We start from the raw sequence: 25,486 nt of genomic DNA on the forward strand, positions 1-25,486 counted from the left end.
TCCTGAACCAAAAAAATGTAACCCCGTCAGACAACAATCATGTAAAGACAAAAATCTAGTCTTTGGTAAAAGTCTAAGATAGAAAGTGTATATAGGAGTTTTTCCTGATATTCATCTTCTCTTTTCTTCTCCCTTATCTCTCTTACTTTAAAAAATATTTATTGTTTGCTTTTTCCCCTTCACCAATATTCCCATTGGCAGGGTAAAAGAAGCAGGTGGCCAGGGACATGCGACAAGCACCCTCAGCTTCTGCAGGCCTAAGCATAAGACACTGGGATGTTTACACAACCTTCCACTAAAAGGAATCAGGGGTCCTTGGAGAGGCGGCTCGTTGCACAGACTGAGACGAGGAAAGCTCTAGCTAAGCCAAGAACATCTCGTTGAACCAAAAAGTAAAGAAATGTTCTAAAAATGCTGGAAGACAGGTCAAAAGGACATGGAAACCAGCTGGAGGGATTTCCCGTGGGCCAAAATGGGCAAGATGAGCATCACAATAAATCCTAGTAGTGACAGGTGAAAGCCACTGAGTAAAACAGGAACAAATGAATCCAGCTTGTAATAAAGAGTGATGTGTTGATAAAGTCTAAGAAAAAAGACCCTGGGAAAAGACAAATGAGTCTCATTGACATCATTTCCAGTTCCCACGGTGTAACTACTTTTACCATGGTTGACTTAAAGTACCAGTGTGATACTAGTGAGCATGAAGCTGGGAAGAGTTGTGCAAAAGTGGTGATTGTGAAGTGGTACACACCAGTTCTAGCACCCTACCAGAAACAATATAAATGAAGAAGTCAATAAAATAAACATAGTCTCTTCCTATGGAGGAAAAACAACTGGTATACGTAGAAAGAATAACACTGAAAAAATCTTCCTTTAGAAATTATCATAGTTATAATTAATTCCAAAAAAAAAAAAAGTCAAAGCTGGTGTGGCCAGGCGTGGTGGCGCTCTTGTAATCCCCGTACTTGGGAGGCGGAGACAGGAGGATTGCGCAGGTTCAAAGCCAGCCGCGCACGCTGGCTTAAGAGACCCTGTTTCCAAATAAAAAACTATAAAAATAGGTCTGGGAGCATAGCCCGGAGGTAGAAGGACTTCCAGGAACCCCAGTACCACAAAAAAAAAAAAAAAAAGCTGGTGTGATGGTCCACACCTGTAATCCCAGTACTTAGGAGGCTGAGACATGAGAAATGCAAGTTCAAGACCAGCCTCAGCATCTTGGAGGTGCCTTCAGCAGCTCAGTGAGACCCATTTCAAAATAAAAAAGAAGCTGGGGTGTCACTTGGACATAGAATATCCCTTGGTTTCATTCCCAGTACCCCAACCCCACACACACAATCCACAGGCATCTATAATATTCTAGTCAAAATATATAATATAGTTCTAATCATGAAAAACCTGTAAGGGGAAAATATGTCTGTAAACTATCTTCTGGGTTATCAGATTCTAACCCTGTTAATTTTGAGCTATTTCACAATTCTTTGCAATCTGTAGGTAACTAATGTATATATATATATATATATGTGTGTGTGTGTGTGTGTGTATACATATATATTTATATATAAATATGTATATATATACACATTTATATATATATATATATATATATATATATATATATATATATATAATTTTTTTGTGGTACTGGGGTTCCTGGAAGCCCTTCTACCTCTGGGCTACACTCCCAGACCTATTTTTATAGTTTTTTATTTGGAAACAGGGTCTCCTAAGCCAGCGCACGCTGGCTTCGAACCTGGATATATTTTGATCCTGTCTGGTAGTGGTTTAATTGACTTCCTCCCTGCTGGTGGAAAACCAATTTGGAATCTACTTTCAATTCACCACAACATTCCTAAGCTATATATAAATTTGTGCTTTTTTGACTTTTCCTTTGAAATGATTATAACATCTGCTGGGTTTCCTCATATCATATAAGTAAAATAAATGCTTTTAACACACATTCGTTTGTGTATATGTACAAGAGTCAGAGTTTTATCTTTCCCTGAAAATGATCTTTATCAAATTACCTTTTAACAAACTCAACTGGATACTCTACCAAATCACTTACTATAATCAGTGTGCCTGTGCGTATTTGGGAGGGGCTGTACTGGGCATCGAATTCAGGAGCACTCTATCTCTGAACAAAACTCCCAGTTCTATTTTATTTTAAAACAAGGTCTCTTAAGTTGCCAAGGCTGGCTTCAAACCTGAGATCCTCCTATCTCAGCCTCCCAAGTACTGGGACTGCAAGTGTGGACCATCACACCTGGCCATTACTCTACAATCTTTAAAAAATTCCAAATTGTGTAAGAAAAGTAAAGAATGACTATGAAATAGAGCCAGACTGTAAGAAAGAAAAATTATCTTTTCTGTCAAAGTTATAAGATCATATAAAAACTGACGTATTCATTTTGTAACAGTAGCTTAGGAATCCATTTTGTAGCCTTCTGTTACACATGTCTGTGGGAAAAGCAGATTTCCTATTTCTCCTTTGTTCTAAAGAAAAAGAACTTGCACAGTGGGCAACTAGCCAACCCCAACGGGATAAGGTGCTGAGTTCTCACTGCAGCCAGTGGGGGTGACACAGTGGGCTACAGGTCAGGAGGGTATAGAGGAGCCTGGACTGCCCACACAGTGTGCTAGCACCAACTTAAGGTGTGCATACACCCTCCTGTGCAGAAGTAAAGTACCTTGATGAGTTACTTTTGAGTTCATGAGCATTTACTTAATATTCCCCTAAAATCTGTTTCTAACAAGACTAAAAAAGGAACCTAGCAGGAGACAGGACACCTGGGCAGAAGGCATTAAGCAAGGTGCAAGTAGGGCAACCAGAAAAACTCTCGGTATTCCTATCTTTGACTTTTCTGTAAGTTTTCTGCAACTTTTCTGTAAGTTTGAAACTATTTTGAAATAAAATGTATGAATACATGTGGGTGTGTTTGTGGGGGTGTGCATTATTAAGCAGTCACTGCAGCATTTAAAATGACTCCCTGGCCTGGGCCCCTGCATCTAGGTTTCTCAGGGCCTGAGGCTCCTGACCAGAGTGCAGGAATAAACCAGGGCTGGTCAGTATCTTGCAGTTCTCAAGTTCTGCACCCTCAATCTGGCTTCCGACCATGCAGAAGGGAAAGTTTTGTGTGGATTTTGCCTGTTGTCCTAAGTGGGATACTTACTCTCTCTTTCTTCCAATATACCCATTTTTTAAAAAAGAAGAAATGTGAGAAGAGAAATGGTTCCTGGAAAGGCTAAGGTTTCACAGAAGCCCAAGACCTCTAGCCCCAGCCTAAGGAATTCTTTGTACCATCTCTTCTTGAAACTGGCTGTGACCCTTTTTTTCCATTACCAGTGAGAGAGACAAAGAAAGAGAGAAAGTTAAGAGAAGTAAGGGGCGGGGGAGCAGATCCTGTTTAAGGAATTTTCTGCTGCACAACTTCAGACAAAGCCCGAGAAAGTTGGCCTCTTTGGCCTTTGTGATGCAAATCTCTGGCAAGCCCCCTGAAAAGCTGCTCCAGTGGGGACTCCCTGAGCTGTGCAGAGAAGCTACAGGAAAACAGGCAGGGAGAGCTGGGGCCAGGCAGTGTTCAGGGCCAGGCTGACCACAGACCACAGGAGCAGGCTTCTTTCTGGCTCATTCTGAGAGTTATTTGCTGCCTCTCTTGGCCTCTGAGGAGGTGAAATGCAAAACGTCCACGGTTCAGAGCAGGAGCAAGGCTGAGCCACCTGCAGTCAATTGGTCGATCCTCTGGACCTGGCCTGGACTTCTCAGAACGGCCTGGGCTGATTTTACACCAAGTTGTCAGAAGCAATGATACGAGTTAAAACTGACAATCTGACTGTGGAGGTTAACTTATTTTCAAAAAAAGAAGTTCATCTTTCATGTGAAGACAAAATTTCAGAAAAGGTGGCACATAGTCAAAATGGTCATATGTATCTTTGTATTTTCTCCATCTTCCCCCACCCCTCCTGCCTAGCCCAGTGTCAGGGCAGGGTGGGGGACACTGATCTGCATTCAACACAGTTTTGCCAAAGGAATAAAATCTACAAATCCATGCTCCTGTGGGCCCTAAGCAACATCAAAGCTACCATGCCATTCATTATGCATAATTCAAGACCTATCTCAATTTTTCCAACACCTAAAATATGAGAACAGCTGTAGTTCAGGTAAAAACAAAAACTTAGTCTGAGTAATAAAAATTTAATTTGAGACTGTTCATGAGTTGTCATGACAATTTTATATACATACGTAATATCCCACATAGCATTACCCAGGCTTCCTCATCTGGATGGCATAGTGGATGACATATAAATTACTTCCTTATACAATAAATGTTTATTTTAAAGACAATTACTTAAGGACTTTCAATATCACTAACATAATTGCAAGACTCCTTTCCACTGTTCCTAACACAGCCAAACTCTGTAGAAATGAACTCGACCAAATAGATAAATAAGCAAATAAATGTCTCAAATACCTCACTGCTATTTTTTCCTAGAAAAACTATTATGGCAATATCAGCCTACTATTGATCAGGGTATTAGAAGATCACATATTACAACACAAATAGTAAAGCATAAATTAGGACAATTTAGCAAGCAGTTGGGCTGCTTTTATTTTAAAACAGCTTTACAGTATGTATATCCTCTGAGTCAGAAATATTATTCCAACAAAATAATTTAAATAGTTGTACAGATTTTACTTAAAGGGAAGCTGATTGAAAAATGCTCCAAAAAACTGCAATGGTATAAACATCCTACAATAGGGGAATGGATAATGATACATACATATTTCACATTATTATATTGTGCATCAATTGTACCCCAGCAAATCTATAAAAATGAAATAAGGCATAGGCAATAAAAACAATAAAAGGAATACTATTTAGTGACATGAAAATATTCTTAGGCACAAAAAGTAGTTGGATTATGAACAGTATAAATAATATAACTCTACTTTTATAAATACTGTGCTCGTATGAGTATTTAAAAGAATATACAAGCCAGGTGCTGTGGTGCACAATAATCCCAGTACTTGGGAGGCTGGGATAGGAGGATTACAAGTTTGTGGCCAGCCTCATCATCTTAAGAGAGAGCCTCAGCAACCTAGTAAGACCCTGTTTTAACATAAATTTAAAAAAATTAAAAGTCTGGAGGTGTAGTTTAGAAGAAGAATGCCGCTGGGTTAAATCACCAATACCAAAAAAATATATTTAAAAGATTACACAATAAGATATTAAAAGTACTTGTCTGTGAAAGTAGAGTACAGAATTTTTCTTCTGCTGTTTACATCTTATTTTTAATAAAACATATTACTTTTTATTAAGGAATAGAAGCTAATTCAAAGAGATTGAGTTCTTTGGAAATCCATGAGCTTCACTTCTCTGGACTCGGCTGCCCAGGGCGGTGCCACAGCGACTCATTCCCCAGCAGTGCCATTTTCCCCTGGCGTGGCAGTGGGAAGGAAGCTCCAAGTGTCCTGCCCTTTTGTTCTTGAAAACCTTCCACTGTCCTCTGCCCCCAGCGATGACTGCCCATGCAACAGAGCCAGTACAGAGTCCTGTGGGCTCGGAGGTACGAAGAATGCCATGTGATGTTAAAACCCAAAGAACAGCCCTAGTCACTGCAGTGGACTTGGAGTCACAGGTATATTCTTTTGTAATCAAATAAAATGTATCACTTATGAAAAATCTTTGAATAACAATCTTTTTTTTAACCCCATCCATTCCTTAATAGTCTTCACCTGGCTTAGGTAGAAGCAACTCACTTCCCATAACTGGGAACTGGGAAACTGAGAATGGAATTTCAAAACTCCACAATGATGGAAAAGTTAAATTCCGGTTTTAAACACTGTGCTCTGCCAAAATGGCACTTCCCCTTGCTCTTTTGTGGCTGATTTTGTCCCATGGCCCCTCCTGGTACCAGCTGAAGAGACCCCTTAAAAAAGCAGAGACTTGGGTAAGGAGAACAGGCAAAGGGATTTCTGAATCTCATTATTAATATAAAGTAAGGAGAAAAATTCCAGCTATGTTTCTTCAGTTTCCTAAAAATTTCCACAGGTCCAGTTTAGAAACCTCCACCTTCCAAACCAGCTGGACATCTGCCCAGGAGTCATGACTAACTGCCTTCCCAACTGCAGGATTTATTAAATCTTTGTGATTTCTATCCAAAGGTTTCCTGGTAATTAATTTTAAGTCTCACTATAAGTTAAATTGAGAATCCAAATTTCCGTAAAAGAAAAGTATTTTCCTTTTTTCTTTTTTGTCTCAGCAAAAGATCGGAAAAATAGCTTTGGATCAAATGAGCCACCTCTTAGAGTGAGCTGCAGCACTAACCAGGAAAGAAAAGAGGCCTGTCTCCACCCCACCCTCTTCCATCTCTTAAAGAACCAGGTCTTTGAATTTATGTAAAATATTCATAGGACACCAAAGGGGATCAAGAGAGAGGCCATTTCTTCCCAGAACACAGTACAATGAGAAAGAGTCAGAGAAAAATACAAAACAGTTTGCCCAAGATCTGGTCTTGTGTTCTGTTTACCTGTCTGAAAAAATGGCTGTACATACTAAATTGTGATGGCTTACTGACTAAAGGTAAAATGCTAGTGAGCTTGATACTTCTAAAACTAAAAGGCATTCCATTAGTATGGGTGATATATATAGTCAGTAATTACATCCTCTCATGTTGCATGACAAGAGGATGCAGACCCGGTCCTCAATCCTGGGTTGCAGGTTCCCAAAGTAGGAGAAACTGCCTCCCCCAGAGGGAGCACTGACAACATGAAGATATATGAAAGAAAGCAAATTTGTCACCACATCTGTCTGTCTGTTTAGTCCCTTAAAGAATATAGATCTCCAGAGCGGGCACTGATTTATTTATTTATTTATTTATTTATTTATTTATTTATTTTATTTGCTGAAAAAGCCAGTTTGGGAAGCTCTGGGTGGTGATTTTTGTGTGTGATAGTGTTTGAAGTTGAGCTGAATTATAAAGCAGGACAATAGGACTGAAGAATGTCAACAAGACAAATACATCCTATTGGTTTTGACATTTATTTTTCTTTCAAGACAAAGGTGGCAGTGTTTCTTTGATGCCTGTAAGGAGCTGAATTGTGTCTCTCACCCCTCACATGATTCCTAGCTCTAGCACTTCAGGATAGGACTGCATTTGGAGAATGGGCCTGTAAAGAGGTGGTTATGTTAAAAGAGCTGGTGGTTATGTTACTAGAGCTGGGCATGGTGGCACACATTTGTAATCCCAGTACTTTAGAGGCTAAGATAGAAGAATCACAGGTTCTGGGACAGACTCAAAATCAACAGGGCTGGAGGTGGAGCTCAGAGTTCTAACATCACTGGACTCAATTCCCAGTACAAAAATAAAAATAAAAGAAGAAGGCCATTAGTATGTACTCTAATCCTATGTGGGTATTTCTACAGGAGGAGAACATTTGGGTACACAGAGATACCTAAAACACATGCACACAGGAAAGACAATGTGTGGACACAGAGAGAAGGCAGCTGACTCCAGCCTGGACAGAGGCTACAGAAGAAGCCACCCCAGCTGGCATCTTGATCTTGAACTTCCAGCCTCCAGAACTGAGGAAAGAGTGTCAGTCCTTAAGCTGTGTTAGGGCAGTGCCTGCAAACTGACACAATGAGAAACCAAAACGAAAGCTCCTGGCATGCAAGTCTCCACTGTCCAAGCACATAACCACCAGCCTCAAGGGACACTAGGACCCTGCCATAGCCCTGTATACCTGTCATGACCTGCGTGTCATGTGGCCCTGCTTTTGGTGTCTCCACAATTATAATAGTGACTACAGTTGGGTATTTACACAAATATTTACACAATATCATTATGAATGTTCAAGGGCTAAAGCTTGTGTATACCCAGTCAACAGTGGACATTCAGACTGGTTCTGACATCCTTCCACTGAGACAGCAATGGCAGGAACTTACGTGAATTCATAAACATGGTCACTTTTTGTGTGTGTGTGCTGGGGCTTGAACAAAGGGCATTCTCCCTCTGAGCTATACTCCCTAGCTCTTTTTACTTTTTTTTGAAATAAGGTCTTGCTAAGTTGCTGAGGCTGGCCTTGAACCTGCAATCAACCTATGTAAGCTTCTCAAATCCTGGGATCACAGATGTGCACCATGCCCAGCTACTCACATTTTTATAGTTTAATTGAACCCATGAGTAAATGTCACTTAGACAGAAGCCCCCAGGGCTCCCTGTTCCACCAGGAGCAATGCTGAGCATGCAGCACAGGTCGACCACATGCAGGAATCCACAGTCGAGAGAAGGTATTACAACCACAGCTCAGTAGAAACAAAGATAAAGGGCTGACACACTGGCTGTCCCCTAGAGCTTTTGCTATAAATACCTCTGTTTTCTTTTCCTTTCTCAACTCCCTTGAGTCACTAAGTTCATTTTTACTGAACTTTCTCTTGCCCATCCCAAGATCCACCTCCAATTTAGAACAAGTTTTTGGATTCTTTTAACACTCAGAATTTGTCTCTCTGTCTCACAAGTTCCAAAACTCTTATGAGCAAAGTTTCAATCATTTCAAAGAAAGAGTACCTGTCTACAGTCAACCTGTTCCAGATCACCCAAGCTTGTCATTGTTCTTAGACTTGATTTTCCACCTATTGATTTCTAGAAATTTTATCTATTTATCTGCAAGATAAGAGCCTCAATTACCAACTCTAAAGAACATTCTAATATGGAAATATTCCTGCAGATATAAACTATATAGTCTTTGAGAAGAAAGGAATCTTTCATTAATGCCAACACTGGTAGCTAAATAATGCCAAGTGCAAGTGGCACACCAAGTGCATGGTGGTGCACACCAGTAATCCCAATACTTGGTTGAGGCAGAATTACAGACTCAAGACCAACATTAGCAATTTAGCAAGACCCTGTTTCAAAATAAAAAGGGCTGGGATATAGCTCAAGGAATGTCTCTAGAATGTCCCTGAATTCTATCCCAAGTACCAGGGGGAAAAAAAGCAAGTGGAGTAGGAGAAAGGGGTCAGGGAAGAAAGGGGACCAATGGGTACAGCCACCTGTTCACTCTTTAGTACCTGTTTCAGAAAGTACTAAAGTGAGACTTAAAAGTTTTAAACCCGTGGGATGTGGTGGAGCATGCTTGTAATCCCAGCACTTGGGAGGCTGAGACAGGAGGATCGCACAGGTTCAAACCAGCCTCAGCTACTTAAAGAGGCTCTGTTTCCAAATAAAGTATAAAATAGGTCTGGGAGTATGGCTTAGAGGTAGAAAAGCCCCTGGGTTCCACCCCCAGTACCATAAAAAAAAAGTTTTAAACCACAATTCTCTGACATTTCATTTTTCCTAATAAATATATATCCTAACTTTACATATTATAAATTAATCCCATTAATATGCAATTTGTTGATTCAGCCATTTCACATGCTCTAGTAGTTCATGCCAATAGTACTCAACCCCAGGAGCCTAGAAGCTCCCTGTTCATTCCACCCCAGCATTACAGTAGGCAGGGGAGTTACTTCCCACTGGCCTAAAGTATAGACCCACCTGGCTACTTACTACCCAACTCATGCCAGAATCTGGGCTGAGAAGGTACACCCCCCGGCAGAATCACCAGTCCCCCAATTCATCAAGATGGAACCTAAGCTCCTACAAAGCCCAGTCCCTGACATGTCCTCTGTAAGTCGCTGTGAGGTAGTCTAGCCTCTAGCCTCCCACTCCTCAGAAGGAACTATATCCAACTGATCCTTGTCTATTTAATAGTTTTTACCAATTTTTGGAAGGCAAGATTCATATCTTTAAAAATTTTCCCTCTCCTTACTCTGGCATATCATTAGTAATCAACAAATAGTGTTGCATTTCATTTTAAATAACTAATGATATGTATTGATTCATTCAAGAGCTAATTTATTAATAATAGTTACTTTTTTAGAAAAACTTATTCAGCATGGTTTCTTAAACTGGTTTAGCACTTTTAAACATAGGTGGACATTACAATTTTTTTAAGAGTTAGAGAAAAGAAGTTTCTTTGGGAGTAGGCAAGAAAAGTGAGTGATTAATATTCTGTAGAACTGTAATTTCGGTGTTGAAAAGGCACTTAGAGATAATTGTTTTTTTTCCTTAAAAATGTGAAACATGAAACATTTGTGAATTTGTACTGTGTTCCAGATAGGTGGGTGGAGGATGTTGAACTACTCAAATTATATATATATATATATATATATATATATATATATGTGTGTGTGTGTGTGTGTGTGTGTGTGTGTGTGTGTGTAGGCGTGTGTGTATGCGTGTGTGTGTGTGTGTTGCTGGGGATTGAGCCCAGGAGCATTCTACCTCTGAGGTATACCCCCAGACCCATTTTTTATTCTTTATTTTGAAACAGAGTCTCACTAAACTGCAGAGGGCCTAAGTAGCTGAGACTGCAAACCCTGGATCCTCCTGTCTCAGCCTCCCAAGTACAAGTGTGCACCACCACACTCAGCCTTTTTTTTTTTTTAACTGGGTTTCACTAAGTTCTGGAGGTGGACCTTGAACCTGTGATCCTCCTGTCTGGGCCTTCCAAGTAAGTATTGATATTACCAACTTAACCACACCCAGTTTGGTGTATATGTATATATTGATACTGGGGATTGAATATAGGAGTGTTCTACCTCCAAGCTATACTGCAGCCCCCCACCCCATTTTTTTTTTTTTTGAAACAGGATCTTGCTACATTGCTAAGGGCCTTGCTAAATTCTTGAACCTGCTATCCTCCTCTATCAGCCTCACAAGTACTGAGATTACAGGTATGCACCATCATGACTGGCTTGTAACTATTATCTTAAAAGCCATACCCTGAATCTGGACAAGTTTCTAGTCTTTAAAACTAGAAATCACAAGCATAGTGAAGGTAACAACGCCCCAAACACTGGACAACAGGGCGGGGTGGGAGTCTAGCTATAGGAAGCTTACTCAGTGCCGCTTTCCACCATCTGGGTGAGGAGGGAGATGCCGTCCAGGTTTATAAACTCCTGGGCGAACGTGATGTCCCGTGAGAGGCTGGCCAAGTCCTTCAGGGCTTCCAGCTTGGCATCCATACTCGACGACTGGATCCGTTCGTGGAGCTGCTGGGCGTTTTGAGCCTCACGGGGACAAAGAGAGAGGAAAGAATGTTCAAAAAGGAAACTACAACAGCACAAAAATGAAAGTGTCAGTGATAAATAAGGATACAAAGGCCAAAGGCACAGGAGCAAATATATAAGGAACATCCTGTGAACCCATGCAGGTACTGACAGCAAAAGTTTTCTACCCCCAAAGCCCCACAGACACAGCCCTTCTGCTCTGCCTGCTTCCCCTCACTGAACCAGGCAACAGACCCCAGGAAGAGAAGCAAATTCCATCTGGAAACTGAGGTGATTCTTCAGAAAGCAAGTCAAGGTCAAACCCCTACCCATCATTTGCTCAGAGCTGCACTAAGGTCTCCCATTTCATTGTAACCAAAGACAGATACTTTATATCCAAAATTAGAAAAGAAAAAGGAGAAGGAGAATGAGAAATCTCCTCACTGATTCAAAATAATTGACAAGTCCCTCAAATGTCCCTCTTTTTTTTTTTCTTTTTTTCTTTTTTGGTGGTAAATGTCCCTCTTTTTAATGGGAGAGTAGAAAGCTGAATGAGAACTACATTTATCTTTCAAAAGTTTAGAAAGGCACGGGTGACAGGTATCTGTGATTCTAGTACTTGGGAGGCTAAGGCAGAGGATCACAGGTTCAAGGCCAACCTTGGCAATTTAGCAAGACCCTTAGCAAGATAAATGGAAATGATTTTTGTTATTAAAATATTTGGGTTTGCAAGGAAACTTTGTATTCTAGGCAGCACTCATTTCAGATCACTCTGCATGTAATTTTACTTAGCCTCTACTCAGACAAATATTTATATACATTATCCATTTGAAAGCCATGCCAACTCTCAAAATCCCCACTGCCTGACTCAACAAATGCTTGCTTCTAGCCAGGCATTGTTCTGTCCATCTGGGATGCAGCAACAGACAGGACAACCAGAGTTCTGGCCTCCTGGGGCTGACACATCTGAGGGGGATAGACAATAAAAAACAAGGAATAAGAAATTAAATAGTATTGATACTTTTATGACAAAACCTCAAATGAAGGGATGTGATAGTGTCTGGTGGCCTGTTTAAATAGGGTGGCTTTAAGGGAAAAGCTATCTAAGGAAATGACATTCATCAAAGAGCCGAGCACACTGGGGAGTGGACGACACTGGGCAATAGGAAGAGCTGCTGCCACAGCTCTCTAGATTAACAAGCCTTGCCTGTTTACAGGACAGAGGAGGACCAGTGTGTGGAGTTGGGGGCGAGAGGGAGGGTGGACAGAGGAGAGGGTGGAGAAGCAACAGACCAGGTGATCTATGCTGCTTGGGAATACGCAGAGCTGGGGGAACCCCGGTGGAAATGTGCTTCCCTGAAAGGATGCATCTTCACATCTGGCAGATGCTGGGTATACAAGTGGAAATACCCAGAATCACATTTCTATTCAAGTACTAGAAGACCCTGTTGAAAAGCAGCACGATGGGGCAATTCTCAGGTTACAGAAGGAACTTCTATATGAAATTGAAAATCAAGCTTTCAAAGAATGTGAGATAGACTGGATACATACATCCTCATGATAAAATATTAAGAGAAATGGCAAGGATGCAAATATATTTTATAGTGTATGAGGGTGGGGATGTGTGTGCAAGGGTATGTAGATCCATTAGCACCTGAATTCCAGAAAAAGAAGAAACTTACTAGACTTGCTTACTACAGTAAGCATACATATTATCAAAGAAGGCCAAACAAAATGACTTATGTTTATTAATAAATTTTATTATCCTACATAATTTTCTTTACAGATAGTCTAATTTTTTGTTTTTCTGTAATGGTTTGTATTTACACTGTCCCCCCAACCCTCCTGGAAGCAAGGTAGCAATGTAGGAAGTGGAGCTTGGTTGCTAAGACCCTTGGGTACGGCCTTGGGATTATTTATATCCTTCTTCCTCCCCACGCTCGCTGGTTCTCTGGCCTCTGGCCTCCTTGATGTGAGAGCAGGGCCTTGCTTTCTCCCCCTCTCTGCTTCCCACATGACTCCAGCTTCACATGGACTGAACCCGGAATCCCCAAGAAACTAAGCAAATAAGCCTTCCTTCCTTTAAATTGTGTGGTCAGTTGTCTCGGATTACAGCAGAGAGAATGTTGACTGAGACATTTTCCTATAATGATTCTGCACAATTTCTATATTTTGTGAGGAAATAATCAAAATTATTTAAAAGTAAGGTGGCCTCAGTCTAATTTTTTCAAACAATCAGCAAAAAAGTCTGTCAGGTGTGTGTGTGTGTGAGTGTGTGTGTGTGTGAGAGAGAGAGAGAGAGAGAGAGAGAGAGAGAGAGAGAGAGAGAGAGAGAAGATATAGTAGTTTTCTTTAATGGATTGTTCTGATGATAGAAACCAAACCTCACTCTGGGTCATTCCAGCAGCTCCAGGTGGCTGCCTACAGTCCTGGCTAAGGAATGGCTCTGGGCCAAGATGAGGGGAAGCTGTCCTCAGGATCAGTGGTGACCTCAGGAAGGGGTACTAGTGTCATCCCCAAGAAAGTTCCAGAATGATTCTGGGTTCATGATACCAATTAAAAGTGACTACAAAAACTCAATAGTTTTGCTGAATTTTTTTTCCAGTACCAGGAATAGAACCCAGGCACCCTGTACCTCTGAACTACACCCCCAGACCTATTTTTTAGTCTTTTTTAAATTTCTGAAACAGGGTCTCACTGAGTTGTAAAATGCCTTGCTAAGTAGCTGAGGCTGTCCACAAACTGCAATCCTCCGGTCCCGCTTCACCAATACTGAGATTACAAGGGTGTGCCACAACACCTGGCTCTTTTGCTGAATTTTTAAATATACACCTGATAATACCCAGCAATCCAACTGTAAACTGAACTTTACTAGAATTTTTGCTTTTTCCCTGCAAAATGGTTCCTTCATGCCTGTCCTTCTTGCCTTAAACCTCCCCTGGCTCCTGTCCCCACCCTCCACACAGCGGTGATTCTGCTTCTTGTCTTATTGAGGAAATCAGAGCTATCGGCGAGGCATCCCTTCATCTTCCTGTTTCTAAGAGCACCTGCCTGGGCTCTGCCCTCACGCTCTGCCTCCTTCCGAATCTAAGCACTGAGTGCCCAGTTTCCTACCTAAGATCAACCTGTCCCCTGGGCTCCAGGGCCCTCCTCTTCTTGACTTCTCAAGTACTCTCCTTCAAAAACAATCCCTCTTTCTTCTGTCTTATTGTGTTCTTTCTGTGCAGTGAACAATTTCTAGTAGCAAAAGCCTACAAGAGTTCCAGTCTTACAAAACACAAAAATGTATTCTGCATCCACTGATCCAATTCCCCTCCAGCTGCCCCTCATTTCATTGCTCAGCAAAAGTTGTGGAGTGAGGAGTGTTGTGAACTTGCTGCCTCTGATTATTTCACATTGTGCTCTCTGAAATGAGGCTGGCACAGTCCTACAAGCAGAGTGTCTCATGAGGTTATCAACATTCGAGATGGCAGGTGCCAGGGTCTCTCCCTTCATCTAATCGTCCTCATTGGCTCCGTTGACTTCAACACACCTAAGTACCACCCACATATCTAAAGTCTTCATCACTTCCATCTCAAACCACTTATTCTAGAAAGGAGTGCACTGTTTATCAAAATATCAGAAGCATCCCAGCATCCTCTCTCAAGGACCACATCACAATGCCCAAGTGCCTCAGCCTCCTTCCAATATTAGCCTTTCGTGCAGGGCAGGAGGCCAAGGCCAACTGCAACTCCCACCTGGGTGATGGTCAGAAACCCCCAGTCTGTCCACACTGACAATCCATTCTTAGGCATCAGCCTCCAATGGCTGCTTCTCCCAAGTTAGGCCTCCCACAGCAATGGCCAGAAAGAATATAAGGCATCTTACGATCCTTTAGTTCCTCAAACCAGTAGAGAAAGATGAGTGTGATAGCATATGCCTATAATACCAGTACTTAGGAGGCTGACACAGGACGACTGTATGTTCCAGGCCAGCCTGAACAATTTAAGAAGAGCTTTAGCAACTTGGCAAGACCCTGTTTTAAAAAAAGGCAGAGTAGAGCTCAGAGATAGAATGGTCCTGGGTTCAATCCCAAGTACAAAAAAAAAGTAAAGAAAAAAAATTTTTAAATAAACTGTTAGCCAGGCGTGGCAGCGCACGCTTGTAATCCCAGCATTTGTGAGGCTAAGACAGGAGGATAGTGGTTCGCAGCTAGCCTCAGCTACTTAGTGAGGCTCTTTGCAACTCAGTGAGACTGTTTTAAAATTAAGAATAAAAAATAGGGCAAGGGGTGTAACTCAGAGGTAGAATGCCCCTGGGTTTCAGCCCCAATACTGCAAAAAAAAAAAAAAAAAAAAAATGTTGATAGAGCCAGACATAGTGCGCATGTTTGTACTCTCAGCATTCAGAAGTGAAGACCAGAGGATAGTGGTTCTCGGACAGCCTCAGCTACTTGGTGAGGCCCTTTGCAACTCAGTGAGACCTGTTTCAAAATAAGGAATAAAAAATAGGGCTGGGGGTATAGCTCGGAGGTAGAATGCCCCGGGGTTCCATCCCCAGTACTGCAATAAATAAATAAACAAATAAATAAATAGATAAACTAAAAAATAGAACTGGGGGTATATCTCGGAGGTAGGATGCCCTGAGTTCCATCCCTAGTACTGAAAAATAAATAAATAAATAAATAAATAAATAAATAAATAAATAAATTGTTAATGGTCTGATTATTAAGAATCTCTGATAACCTGAATCCAGAGTGATTGAAATAATGCCTTTTTTTTTTTTACTGCCAGAGGAACTAGCCCCCAAAATCTCTGTCATAGGCCTTTCTGTGACAGGTCCTATGACCTAAATAATTCTCATGCTGCTTCCCCGAACACGAGAGAGCAGAAAAGGAAGCTTATGCTCCAAACTGACAAAGTACTCAACATGCAGTTTTGCTTTCTATGTTCAAAAGACCCAAAATAAGAAATAACAGGTGAGAAAATATCAGTTCATATATTTTAAGAGCTTTAAAAACTATCATAATTTGAAATATTGAATATGATCATACCAATTTACACCTCTAACCTCCAAGCATCTTTTCCTTAAACTTTGATTATCTAAGCATATAGATCTTCATCTCTTTTAAGAGAGGTTGAGAAGACCCTGGGTCCCGGGCAGGGATCAGGCAGGGCACGCCAGACCCCAGAAGAGCAGGGGCCCAGGTTGTCGCAGGATGCTGGGCCTGGGCCGGACAGCGCAGAGCACGCCAGACTCCTGGAGAAACCGGGGCCGGTCGCAAGGCCCTGAGTCCCGGGCAGGGGTCAGGCGGAGCATGCTGGACCCCCTGAGAAACTGGGGCCGGGTCGCAAGACCCTGGGCCCCAGGCGGGATCTTGCGGAGCACGCCAGACCCCTGGAGAAACCAGGGCCCGGTCGCAGGGCCCTGGTCCCTGGGCAGGGGTCAGGCAGGGCACGCCAGACCCCTGGAAGAGCCAGTGCCCATGTCGCAGGACTCTGGGCCCCAGGCGGAGTCCTGAGGAGCACGCTGGACCCCTGGGGAAACCGGGCCCAGGTCACAGTGTTATTGACTGCCTGATCCCACAACCTCCTCAAACCACACATACTGTCTTCTCTTATTAAAAAAAAGAAAAAAGAAAAAAGAAAAAGAAAAGAAAAGAAAAGAAAAAGAAAAAAAAAAGAAAAAAGAAAAATATCGGAAAGGGGTCAAGAAGGCCGTGGCAGATGCCAGAATACTGGAGATGCAGGCAAAACTTATCCAAATGAACTGGAAATTTTGGAAAAATTCCCCACGAAGGAAGACTGCTTCTTCTCTACATTCTTAAGAATCTTGAACATCACCTGTAAGGAGAAAGTTTAGCGAAGACCTAGGAGAAAGGCGGTGTTGAAAGTGGTCTCCGTGATGGTGGTGGAGACTTGTGTTCAGGAGAGGCAGAAATCGGAGCCTACCAATCTTATTTTTAGGAGAAATTACACCAAATATCAAATGCTACCATTGTGCATGCTTAGGAACACTGGACAACATTCAGAGTAGAAAAAGAGCTTGGGAAAGATTTGAAATGTGGAAGCAGTGGCAATGGCGGTGGCCAGTACTCAGGGGAGGCAGAGATCTGATGCATTACACCTAGAACCTTTGAAGTAATAACCCCAGAGGCAGAATGCTACCACCACGCACCAATGGAAACGTGGGGCAAATGGCTGGGCAAAGAGAGTGCTCAGATTGGAGCCTGCCAAAGGGTGAGGCCAGCATCAGACACAGCAAACGTGGGATTAGAGCCTGCCATGAGGCAAGGCCACTACTGGGGCCTCTGAGGCCGGGATCAGAGCCTGCCAAGGGGTTAGGCCAGTGCTGGGGCCAGTGAGGCCAGGATCGAAGCTGGCCATGAGGCAAGGCCGGTGCTGGGGCCTCCGAGGCCAGGATCGGAGCCTGCTGAGGGGTTAGGCTGGTGCTGGGGCCAGTGAGGTTGGGATCGGAGCCTGCTGTGAGGCAAGGACAATGCTGGGGCCTCCGAGGCCGGGATTGGAGCCTGCCGAGGGGTTAGGCCGGTGCTGGGGCCACTGAGGCCAGGATCGAAGCCAGCCGAGGGGTTAGGCCGGGGTCGGGGCCAGTGAAACCAGAATCGGGGCCTCCCATGAGGCAAGGCCACTTCTTGAGCCAGCAAGGTCTGGATCAGTCCAACGGGTAGCCAGGCCACTACTGGAGCCATCAAGAGTGGGATTGGTACTTTCAACGCGGCATGCACAGAGAAATATTGCAGAAAATAAAAATCAGATGCTTCACCTAATCAGCAATAACTAGGAGGAAAGGGGAAACAGGAAGAGGTCAAGCTATAGAAAGGGCCCTATAGTGAAGAAATTAAGGTGACCAATCAGAGGGTATGGAATAGGGGAGGATGGAGCCTCTTTAAAACACAGGAGGTACATAAACAAATATATCAAAATTAATCACCAAACAAGCATGGGATTGAGGGAGGGGGAGGGAATGGGATGGGGACTGGATGAGGGCTAATTGGATGATGTGTGCTTATATATCCTCTCAAGTCTTGTATTCCAATGTGACATATGATTACAATGCACCAATAAAAATAAATTTTAAAAAAGAGAGGTTGAGCTTCTCTTCTTCCATATATGGAAGAATATATATACATTGATATATGTACATATATAACTATACACAAATATTTTTTGTTTTTGTTGTTTTCCTTCAAATTTCTTATGACTTTTAGCCTCCTGTCTTTTGGAACAATCTCTTTACCCATTCATAATTGAGCAAAATAAAAAATTAGCCCTCTATCATGCATATTGGCAATTTTTTTTCTATTGTGCCACATTTGACCTGTTTCTAGAATTCTTTCCAAACATAAAGGTTTGAAAGGGTTGTTTTTATATTTTGGTAGCCAAATTATCTATCCTTTTCGTTCTGACTTCTGGCCTTTGTGTCCTATTTAGAGAGGTTCTCCCCACTCCATGACTACAAACAGATTCATTGAGAGCATTTGTTTTAAAACAGAAATTGCAGGAAAGGTAAAATAATGATCTGGCAATCCAAACTTAATTTTAAAAGAGCACTGGCCAGGACTTATTTTAAAATACTGATTTTAAAATAGCCTCAGAGCTGGATGTGGTGGTGCACATTTGTAATTCCAGCACTTGGGAGGCTGAGACAGGAGGGTTGCACAGGTTCAAGGACAGCCTCAGCTACTTAGTGAGGCCCTCAGCAACTTAGTGAGACCCTGTTTCCAAATAAGTTATAAAATAGGAACTTGGGGTATAGCCCAGAGGTAGAAAGCCCCTGAGTTCCACCTCCCAGTACCACCAAAACTAAAAAATAATAAAATGGCCTCAGATTTGATTTTCATAGTCATGATCAGGGCAGAAAGAAATGCTACCCAGCTGCCTTGTTGGTAGCTCCCCAGCCCCAAACTGCTCACACACATGTGCACACATTTTGTGTACATTCTCCTGCCTGTATTTTTATAATACTATAGAGATAGATAAAGATAAGAAACCGGAAAGAGACATGCTTAAGATGTTCACTCAAGAGGTTGTCTAAATATATATATATATATATATATATATATATATATATATATACATACATACATACAATGGAGCAGAGGACCATCAGATAAACAAGGCCTTTACAGAAAAAAAAAGTACAAGATGTTTGTCTAGAACTTTTTGTATTAACCTTCTACTTCGTTAGAACAATCCAGAAAACACTGTTCTACAATAATAAAAAAAAAATTCATAAATCAACAAAAAGCCACTTTTGCCAACATGGAGGAAAAACTCAGAAGAGCTAGCTAGGCATGGTGCTGCACACCTGTGATCCCAGTATTTGGGAGGCTGAGACAGGAGAATCAAAGGTTAAAAGCCAGCCTCAGCAACTTTGGGAGATCCTGTTTCCAAATAAAAAATTTAAAACAGAACTAGGATATAGGTCAAAGGTAGAAGTCCCCTGAATTCAATCCAGTACTTGCTGCAAAAAACAAACAAATTTAGCACAGTTACACACTAAGTGGAGTATGTATACATGTGTGTGTGTACTTATGTGTCTTATCTGGATACAGGAAAAGTTTAATAGAAGTGGATATAGGAACAGTAAAAGCTAGTATCCATCTGTTGGATTCCATATGGTAGGTACTCATAATACTCTCTAATAAACTTGATGAAGTCAGAATTTTGCTTTTGTTTTGTTTTGTTTTGTACTGGGGATTGAATACAGGGGTATTCTACCTGCAAGCCACACCCCAATCCTGTTTTGATTTAAAAGGAGGTCTTTCAAAGTTGAGGGCCTCATTAAGTTGCTGAGGTTGACCTTGAACCTGTGCTTCTCCTATCTTAGCCTCCCAAGTACTGGGATTGGGGGAATGTTCCACTAAGCCCAGTTTGTAGAGTCATTCTTTTTAAGGCATTTTTTTTATTGTGTATGTAAAAATTGAAAGGGCATGTGAGACCCATTTTCCCCCAAAAGTTATAAAAAAATAATTTAAAAATCTACTGGCAATAAATAAAATTAACAAATGCCAAGTACTTTGCTACATAATCAATTCCCAATTCTAAATCATGTGGCTTCCAAACCACAAGGCAATTGGTTTAAATAGAGGTTCCTGGGCTCCAGTGCTCAGATATTGTGACCCAGCCTCCTGCCAAGCCTCAGATACGACCATTTTCAAGTTTCACAACTTATCCGGGTCGGGGGCCACTGTTCTATAAAAGAGACAGTCTTTTGTCATTGGACTCCCATCTGGTAATGGTGCCTTGTACATAAGCTTGCATATCTGTCCAGTCACCGAGCTGGAAATTCAAGGATCATTCTCTGAAGAAAATAAATTCTATCGTTACTGATGACAAGTCATGTTATAGTATTAATATATTCACTTTAGGGATACTTAAAACCCCTCCTTTCCCCAACACCTAACCTTCCTCCAAAGAGTAACTTAGAATAGAGAAATTTTGCTAATGAACCCATGACAATAACAAAGAGAACTTATTCTTTCTTTGGCTTAAAAAAGGCCAACGTGAAAAGCTGAGCTTTTCTGATTAAAGATGAAATAAAAGATAAGTGTGTTCTTTCTGCCTGGCAAGCAGATGAGTACTTTAAGGAACTCCCCCGCCCCTCATAAAAAAGAAGCAATTGTCTCTAAGGGTCAACATTAATTTATGCTGACTCAAGGAAGAAGAGCAATGTGGAGTTGGACAAAAATGGCTCAGCTCATTTTGTAGCCACTGCAAAATAAACAAGTACTAACTATAACTGTCATTAAGTTTCAGGGAAAGCATCAGAAGTGGCTCTACCAACTCCAGTCTATTGAGCTCAGTGCTGTGTTTAAGGTTCAAGATATTACAAGGTAAGATATTCAGGAGTTTTTAAGCCTTTATAATGTAATTTCCAACAAGAAGAATTTGTGGTAGTTACAGTACCCACAGTTTAATTCTAGCCAGATGCTTTCCTAATTTTTAAATTTATTTTTAGCACTACCACATAGCTTAAGTGGAAACTGAAAATGATAGTTAGACATAGTTTTCATCACATATGCAGTGTGAAAATAGTAATACTTGGTGTGTTTTGGGTAGCTTAGCTTTTTAGGAAAGCAATAAAATGGACTGTGAAATAATATTGTTTAAGTATGTTGATATTACTACCCAGAGAATCTATAAGCAAGTAAGGAAAGATCAGAACGAGTGACACACAGTCAGCTACCTTCATCTAAATATACTGTGGCATCTTGCTTAGCAGCTTTTATTCAGACTTTTAAGCATTTTATCTAGAATCAGCTGTCCACAGAATAGCATAAGTGGCTGACAGTCTTGAACTGTAATTTTATGAATCGCTATAATAACTGATGGAAGCTAGGAAGGCCTCACAATCAGCTTACGTGTCCCTTAACTTGAAACAAAGTCTTCCTCTTCTGGGGTGGGAAATATGAGAAGAGTGTTCCTGCTCACCCAGAATCCAATCCACAGGTGGGAATCTTGCAGAGACCTTTTGTTTCCCACTAAAATCACCTTTAAAAATCAGCACATAATGGAGTGTGGCAGAGCTAGAGGGCAAAGAGTTTATTAAGAAGGGATAAGCTAAGACCAACTTACTGGAGATGTAGTTAATCGAAGGATAGTGCCATTTTTTATTTCATTGCGGTTCTGAAAAAGAAAAAAAAAGAGTCAATTTTCAGGTAGAAGCCTGATAAAGAAGGGAAAAAAGGCAAATATAATTTATTATTGATACTATGTAATAAGTATTCTTATGCTTCACTTTATTCTCTCGTGTAATTTTTAATTATTTCTACAAAGAATTTTAACCTGGGTCCCAGATGTACTAACTTTCTAACAAGTCTCAGACAACATTCTACACAAAGTGAATATAATCCCAAAGAGAAAAAATATGAGGTCCAGTAAAAATAAGCCAAAAAAGTAATTTTAAAAGTTTATTTAGCAAATGTGACCTAGGCATTCCAAACCTATGTCTGTGTCTAAAAGAATTGAAAACATGTGCATACAAAAACTTGCACACAAAAGTTTATACTAACATTATTCATTATTCACATGTCCATCAACTAGTGAGTGGATAAAAAATGGTTTCATAATTGAAAACACCCAAACATCCATCAACTGGTGAATAGATAAAAAAAATGTAGTATATACATCCAATGGCAAATTATCAGGTAATGAAAAGGAAGTATTGATATATGCTGTAAGCCAGAAGAACCTTAAAAACATTAAACTGCTTAAAGATAGCCAAATACAAGCCAGGCCTGGTGGCCCACACCGGTAATCCCAGCACTTGGGAGGCTGAGACAGGATGATAACAGGTTTGAGGACAGCCTTGGCAAATAGTGCCTCTCTTGTCAACCTAGCGAGACCCTATTTCAATGTAAACATAAAATAAGGCTGGGGTGTAGCCCCAAGCTAAAATGTCCCTGAGTTCAATACCCAATACTATCACACACACTAAATAAATAAATACCCAAACACAGAAGACTACATATTGTATTACTCCATTGATAGGAAATGTTCACAATAGGTGACTTTATAGAAACAGAAAGCAGATTGGTGGTTGCTGGTGTCAGGGGGAATGGAGAGTCACTGCTAATGGGTATAGTTTCTTTCTGGGGTAATAAAAATGTTCTAATATTAATTGTGGTAATAAGTATACAACTCAATGAATAAAAACAAATAAATAAATATACAAACAAAAACCCCACCAGACTAAACACCTTTAAAAGTCAGGCTTTGGGATGGGAGGTATATCTCAATAAAGTTGCTGCTTTTGAAAGGTTGGAAGCCTAGTTTCTTAACATTTGCTGGTTCCTGCTGCATGTTGCCTTGAACTTAGGACAAACAGAATAAATGTGCAGATCCAAAATCAGTCTTCCTGCACTTGGCAATATTTGCAGTGAACATGTGGAAGCTAGTGCGTGGAAACTTTATCACAAAAGGGAGAATTACAACTAGCACTTTTCATTTTCTTCCACCAGAGTACTAACCATGCTTAGCTTCCAGGAAGAGCCCTCATGATGAGATTGTAACCTTCGTAATTTAATTATACCAGCTCAATTAATCAACATCAGGACATGAGCTCTTTCAGGAGGCATTCTATATCTAAATTATAATATCCACTCTGAGCTTTGTTCTCCATAATTCCTAATCAAGAGAACATTTCATTTCTCTGTCTTCCCACAGGGAGAAGGCCTCCCTGTGGCCATAAGAGTCACAAAGGAGGATGGCTTCCCATCATCCTTTAAGACAAGTCACAACTACAATTTGCTAAGGATGCAGTAGACCCATGAGGTAGTGAGAAATTACTGGAGACATCAAAGTCTCAAGATCAATTGTTCCCTCAGTCAATTCTTACTACTTATTGGACAAGGAGGTTGTTGTTACCATTGTTGTTGTTGTAATACAACAATGAACCCAGGAGCACTTTACCATTTACCTTTTTTAAATTTTGAAATAAGAGCTTATTAAGTTGCCAAGACTGGCCTTGAATTTGTGATCCTCCTGCTTCGCTTTCCCAAGTCGCTGGGATTGCACACATGTGTCACTGTGCCCAGATGGATAATGAATTTTCTAAAAAGAACTACCTGAAAGGAGTCAGGCTTTAGGCCTATAGTCCCTCCCAAAGAAACCCATCTAGAGATGTCACACTATGTGTGGGTAAGCCTGAAACTCAACAGGGCTGGATCCCAACATTCTGTGGGCTGCAATCTAGAATGTCTCTGGACACACTGAACCACCTTTGGAGCGAGCTGGAGCCTTCGTTATCAGAAATATGCAAGCAAGTACTGAATGGATACTTGGCAGGTGGGTTCAGGATAGTTAAATGAATTCAACTCTAAAATTATATGATTTTATAAGGAGAAAAAAATAGCAAATACTAATTATAGAGCCTTAAGGAAGTTGAAAACAGCACTGTCTCTTCCCTGATCAGCTTCTAAAGGAATTGAGAAAAACGGAGTCAGAAGACAGAGAACCGAAACATCCTCTTCATTAATAATTATAGAGAATAAGGCTTAGAGTGGGTGTTATGGTTTAGATGAAGAATGGCCCCTGAAAGAGCTCATGTATTGATGTTGAGAATTGGTATAATTAAATCATGAGAGTTATAATCACATCGTGAGGGTTATAATCTCATCTGTGTATAAATCCATTGTAAGGAATTTATTAGATAGTAACCTAGACAAGTAGGGTATGGCTGGAAAAGGTGGGTCACTGGAGGTGTGGCCATGGGAACTGCTTGTGTATCTGAACCCCTCTGCTTGCTTCCCCTCCCTTCTGGCTTCCATGATGTGGGAAGAGCCCCCGTGCCTTCTTTATTTCCCTCTCTCTGCCTCCTGCCACCGTTCCATGAAATTTGCTATTCCATAAAGGCTAACACAGACTGAACCCATAGAATCTCCCGAGCTGTGAGTGAGTAGCTCCTTCTTGCTTGAGGTTGTGTGCTCAGATGTTCTGGGTTCCAGCAGTGAGAACATTAACTAAATGAGTGGTACATGCACCCTTACCAAATGAAATGTCAGACCACGCATGCCTGTTCAAGTTCTTTCCAAAAAGGGAAAGTTAGAAGTGTGTTCTTCTCAAATGTTCTAATCAGGTAGTGAAAGAGACCAGGAGGGTTTAAATATATCTGGAGTAGGAAATGAAGCAATTTATACTAGAAATAAGCTTATCCTATCTTGCAAAGCTTTGGGCTGAGCATTTTTGTTTTAAATGCTAATTTAACCATAACTCTAGACCAATTTTAAAGATTAGAAATCAAAGATGGTGAAAGAATAAGTTATTTGTCCAACATCATGGACAATGCGAGGAGGGGACTGACACAGGTCGCCAGGAGCTGTATTCTATCTCTGGCTGCAAAAGAAAAAAAAGACTCCATCCCTGTCTGAATCCTTCCAGGGGTAATTCAACAGTCAGTTCAACATTTTTGAGAGTAAAAAAGTAAGAATGGAGTTACCAAATGCTCTACCAATGTTCAAGACTTCCCTGCCAAATGCAAGGTCATAAGCCAAGTATTGGATGGATATCAGCAGGTGGCCTTCTGGCTCCCACATGGCTTCTGTGACTTGAACTCCTTACTTTCTGGAGCCCAAGAAAAATCACATTGAAGAAAGAGTCTGGAAAACTCTTTATTTGTGTGTTTAAGACCAAAGCAATATTAAAAACACTGGTAGGCAGAACTTCCTACCTGGAAGCAGCTGGGCAGAATCAAAGAAAGCTACTTAATGTTTTTCCCCCTAAACCAGAGAAGATGACTCATTGCTTAAGGTGTTGTGTGCTGGGTCTGTCCTGGGCTGACTTAGAGTGACTCCTGCAGTTCTGGAGAGAGTGGCCCCTTCCCTTGACCCAGGGCTTTTCAGTCAGCACTTCATTGCCCTATTTCCCATGTTTTGTTATCAGTGCTTTGTA

General features: G+C 41.2%; 1 protein-coding gene across 2 annotated transcripts in view; it reads right to left on the reverse strand.

Annotated features, from left to right (window-relative positions):
* The window catches only part of ELMO1 (engulfment and cell motility 1), a gene marked incomplete at both ends in the record, with an annotated part of 563,076 nt that overhangs the window by 479,659 nt on the left and 57,931 nt on the right, over positions 1-25,486 (reverse strand). For both annotated transcript variants that reach the window (XM_080701947.1, XM_080701948.1), the window contains 2 exons: positions 10,948-11,117; positions 21,674-21,724. In XM_080701947.1, the coding sequence (XP_080558073.1) occupies positions 10,948-11,117; positions 21,674-21,724 (221 nt within the window). The remainder of the gene's footprint in view (positions 1-10,947; positions 11,118-21,673; positions 21,725-25,486) is intronic.

This window comes from Muscardinus avellanarius, assembly GCF_963383645.1.
Source record: "Muscardinus avellanarius genome assembly, chromosome: 9".
NCBI classification, from domain to species: domain Eukaryota; kingdom Metazoa; phylum Chordata; class Mammalia; order Rodentia; family Gliridae; genus Muscardinus; species Muscardinus avellanarius.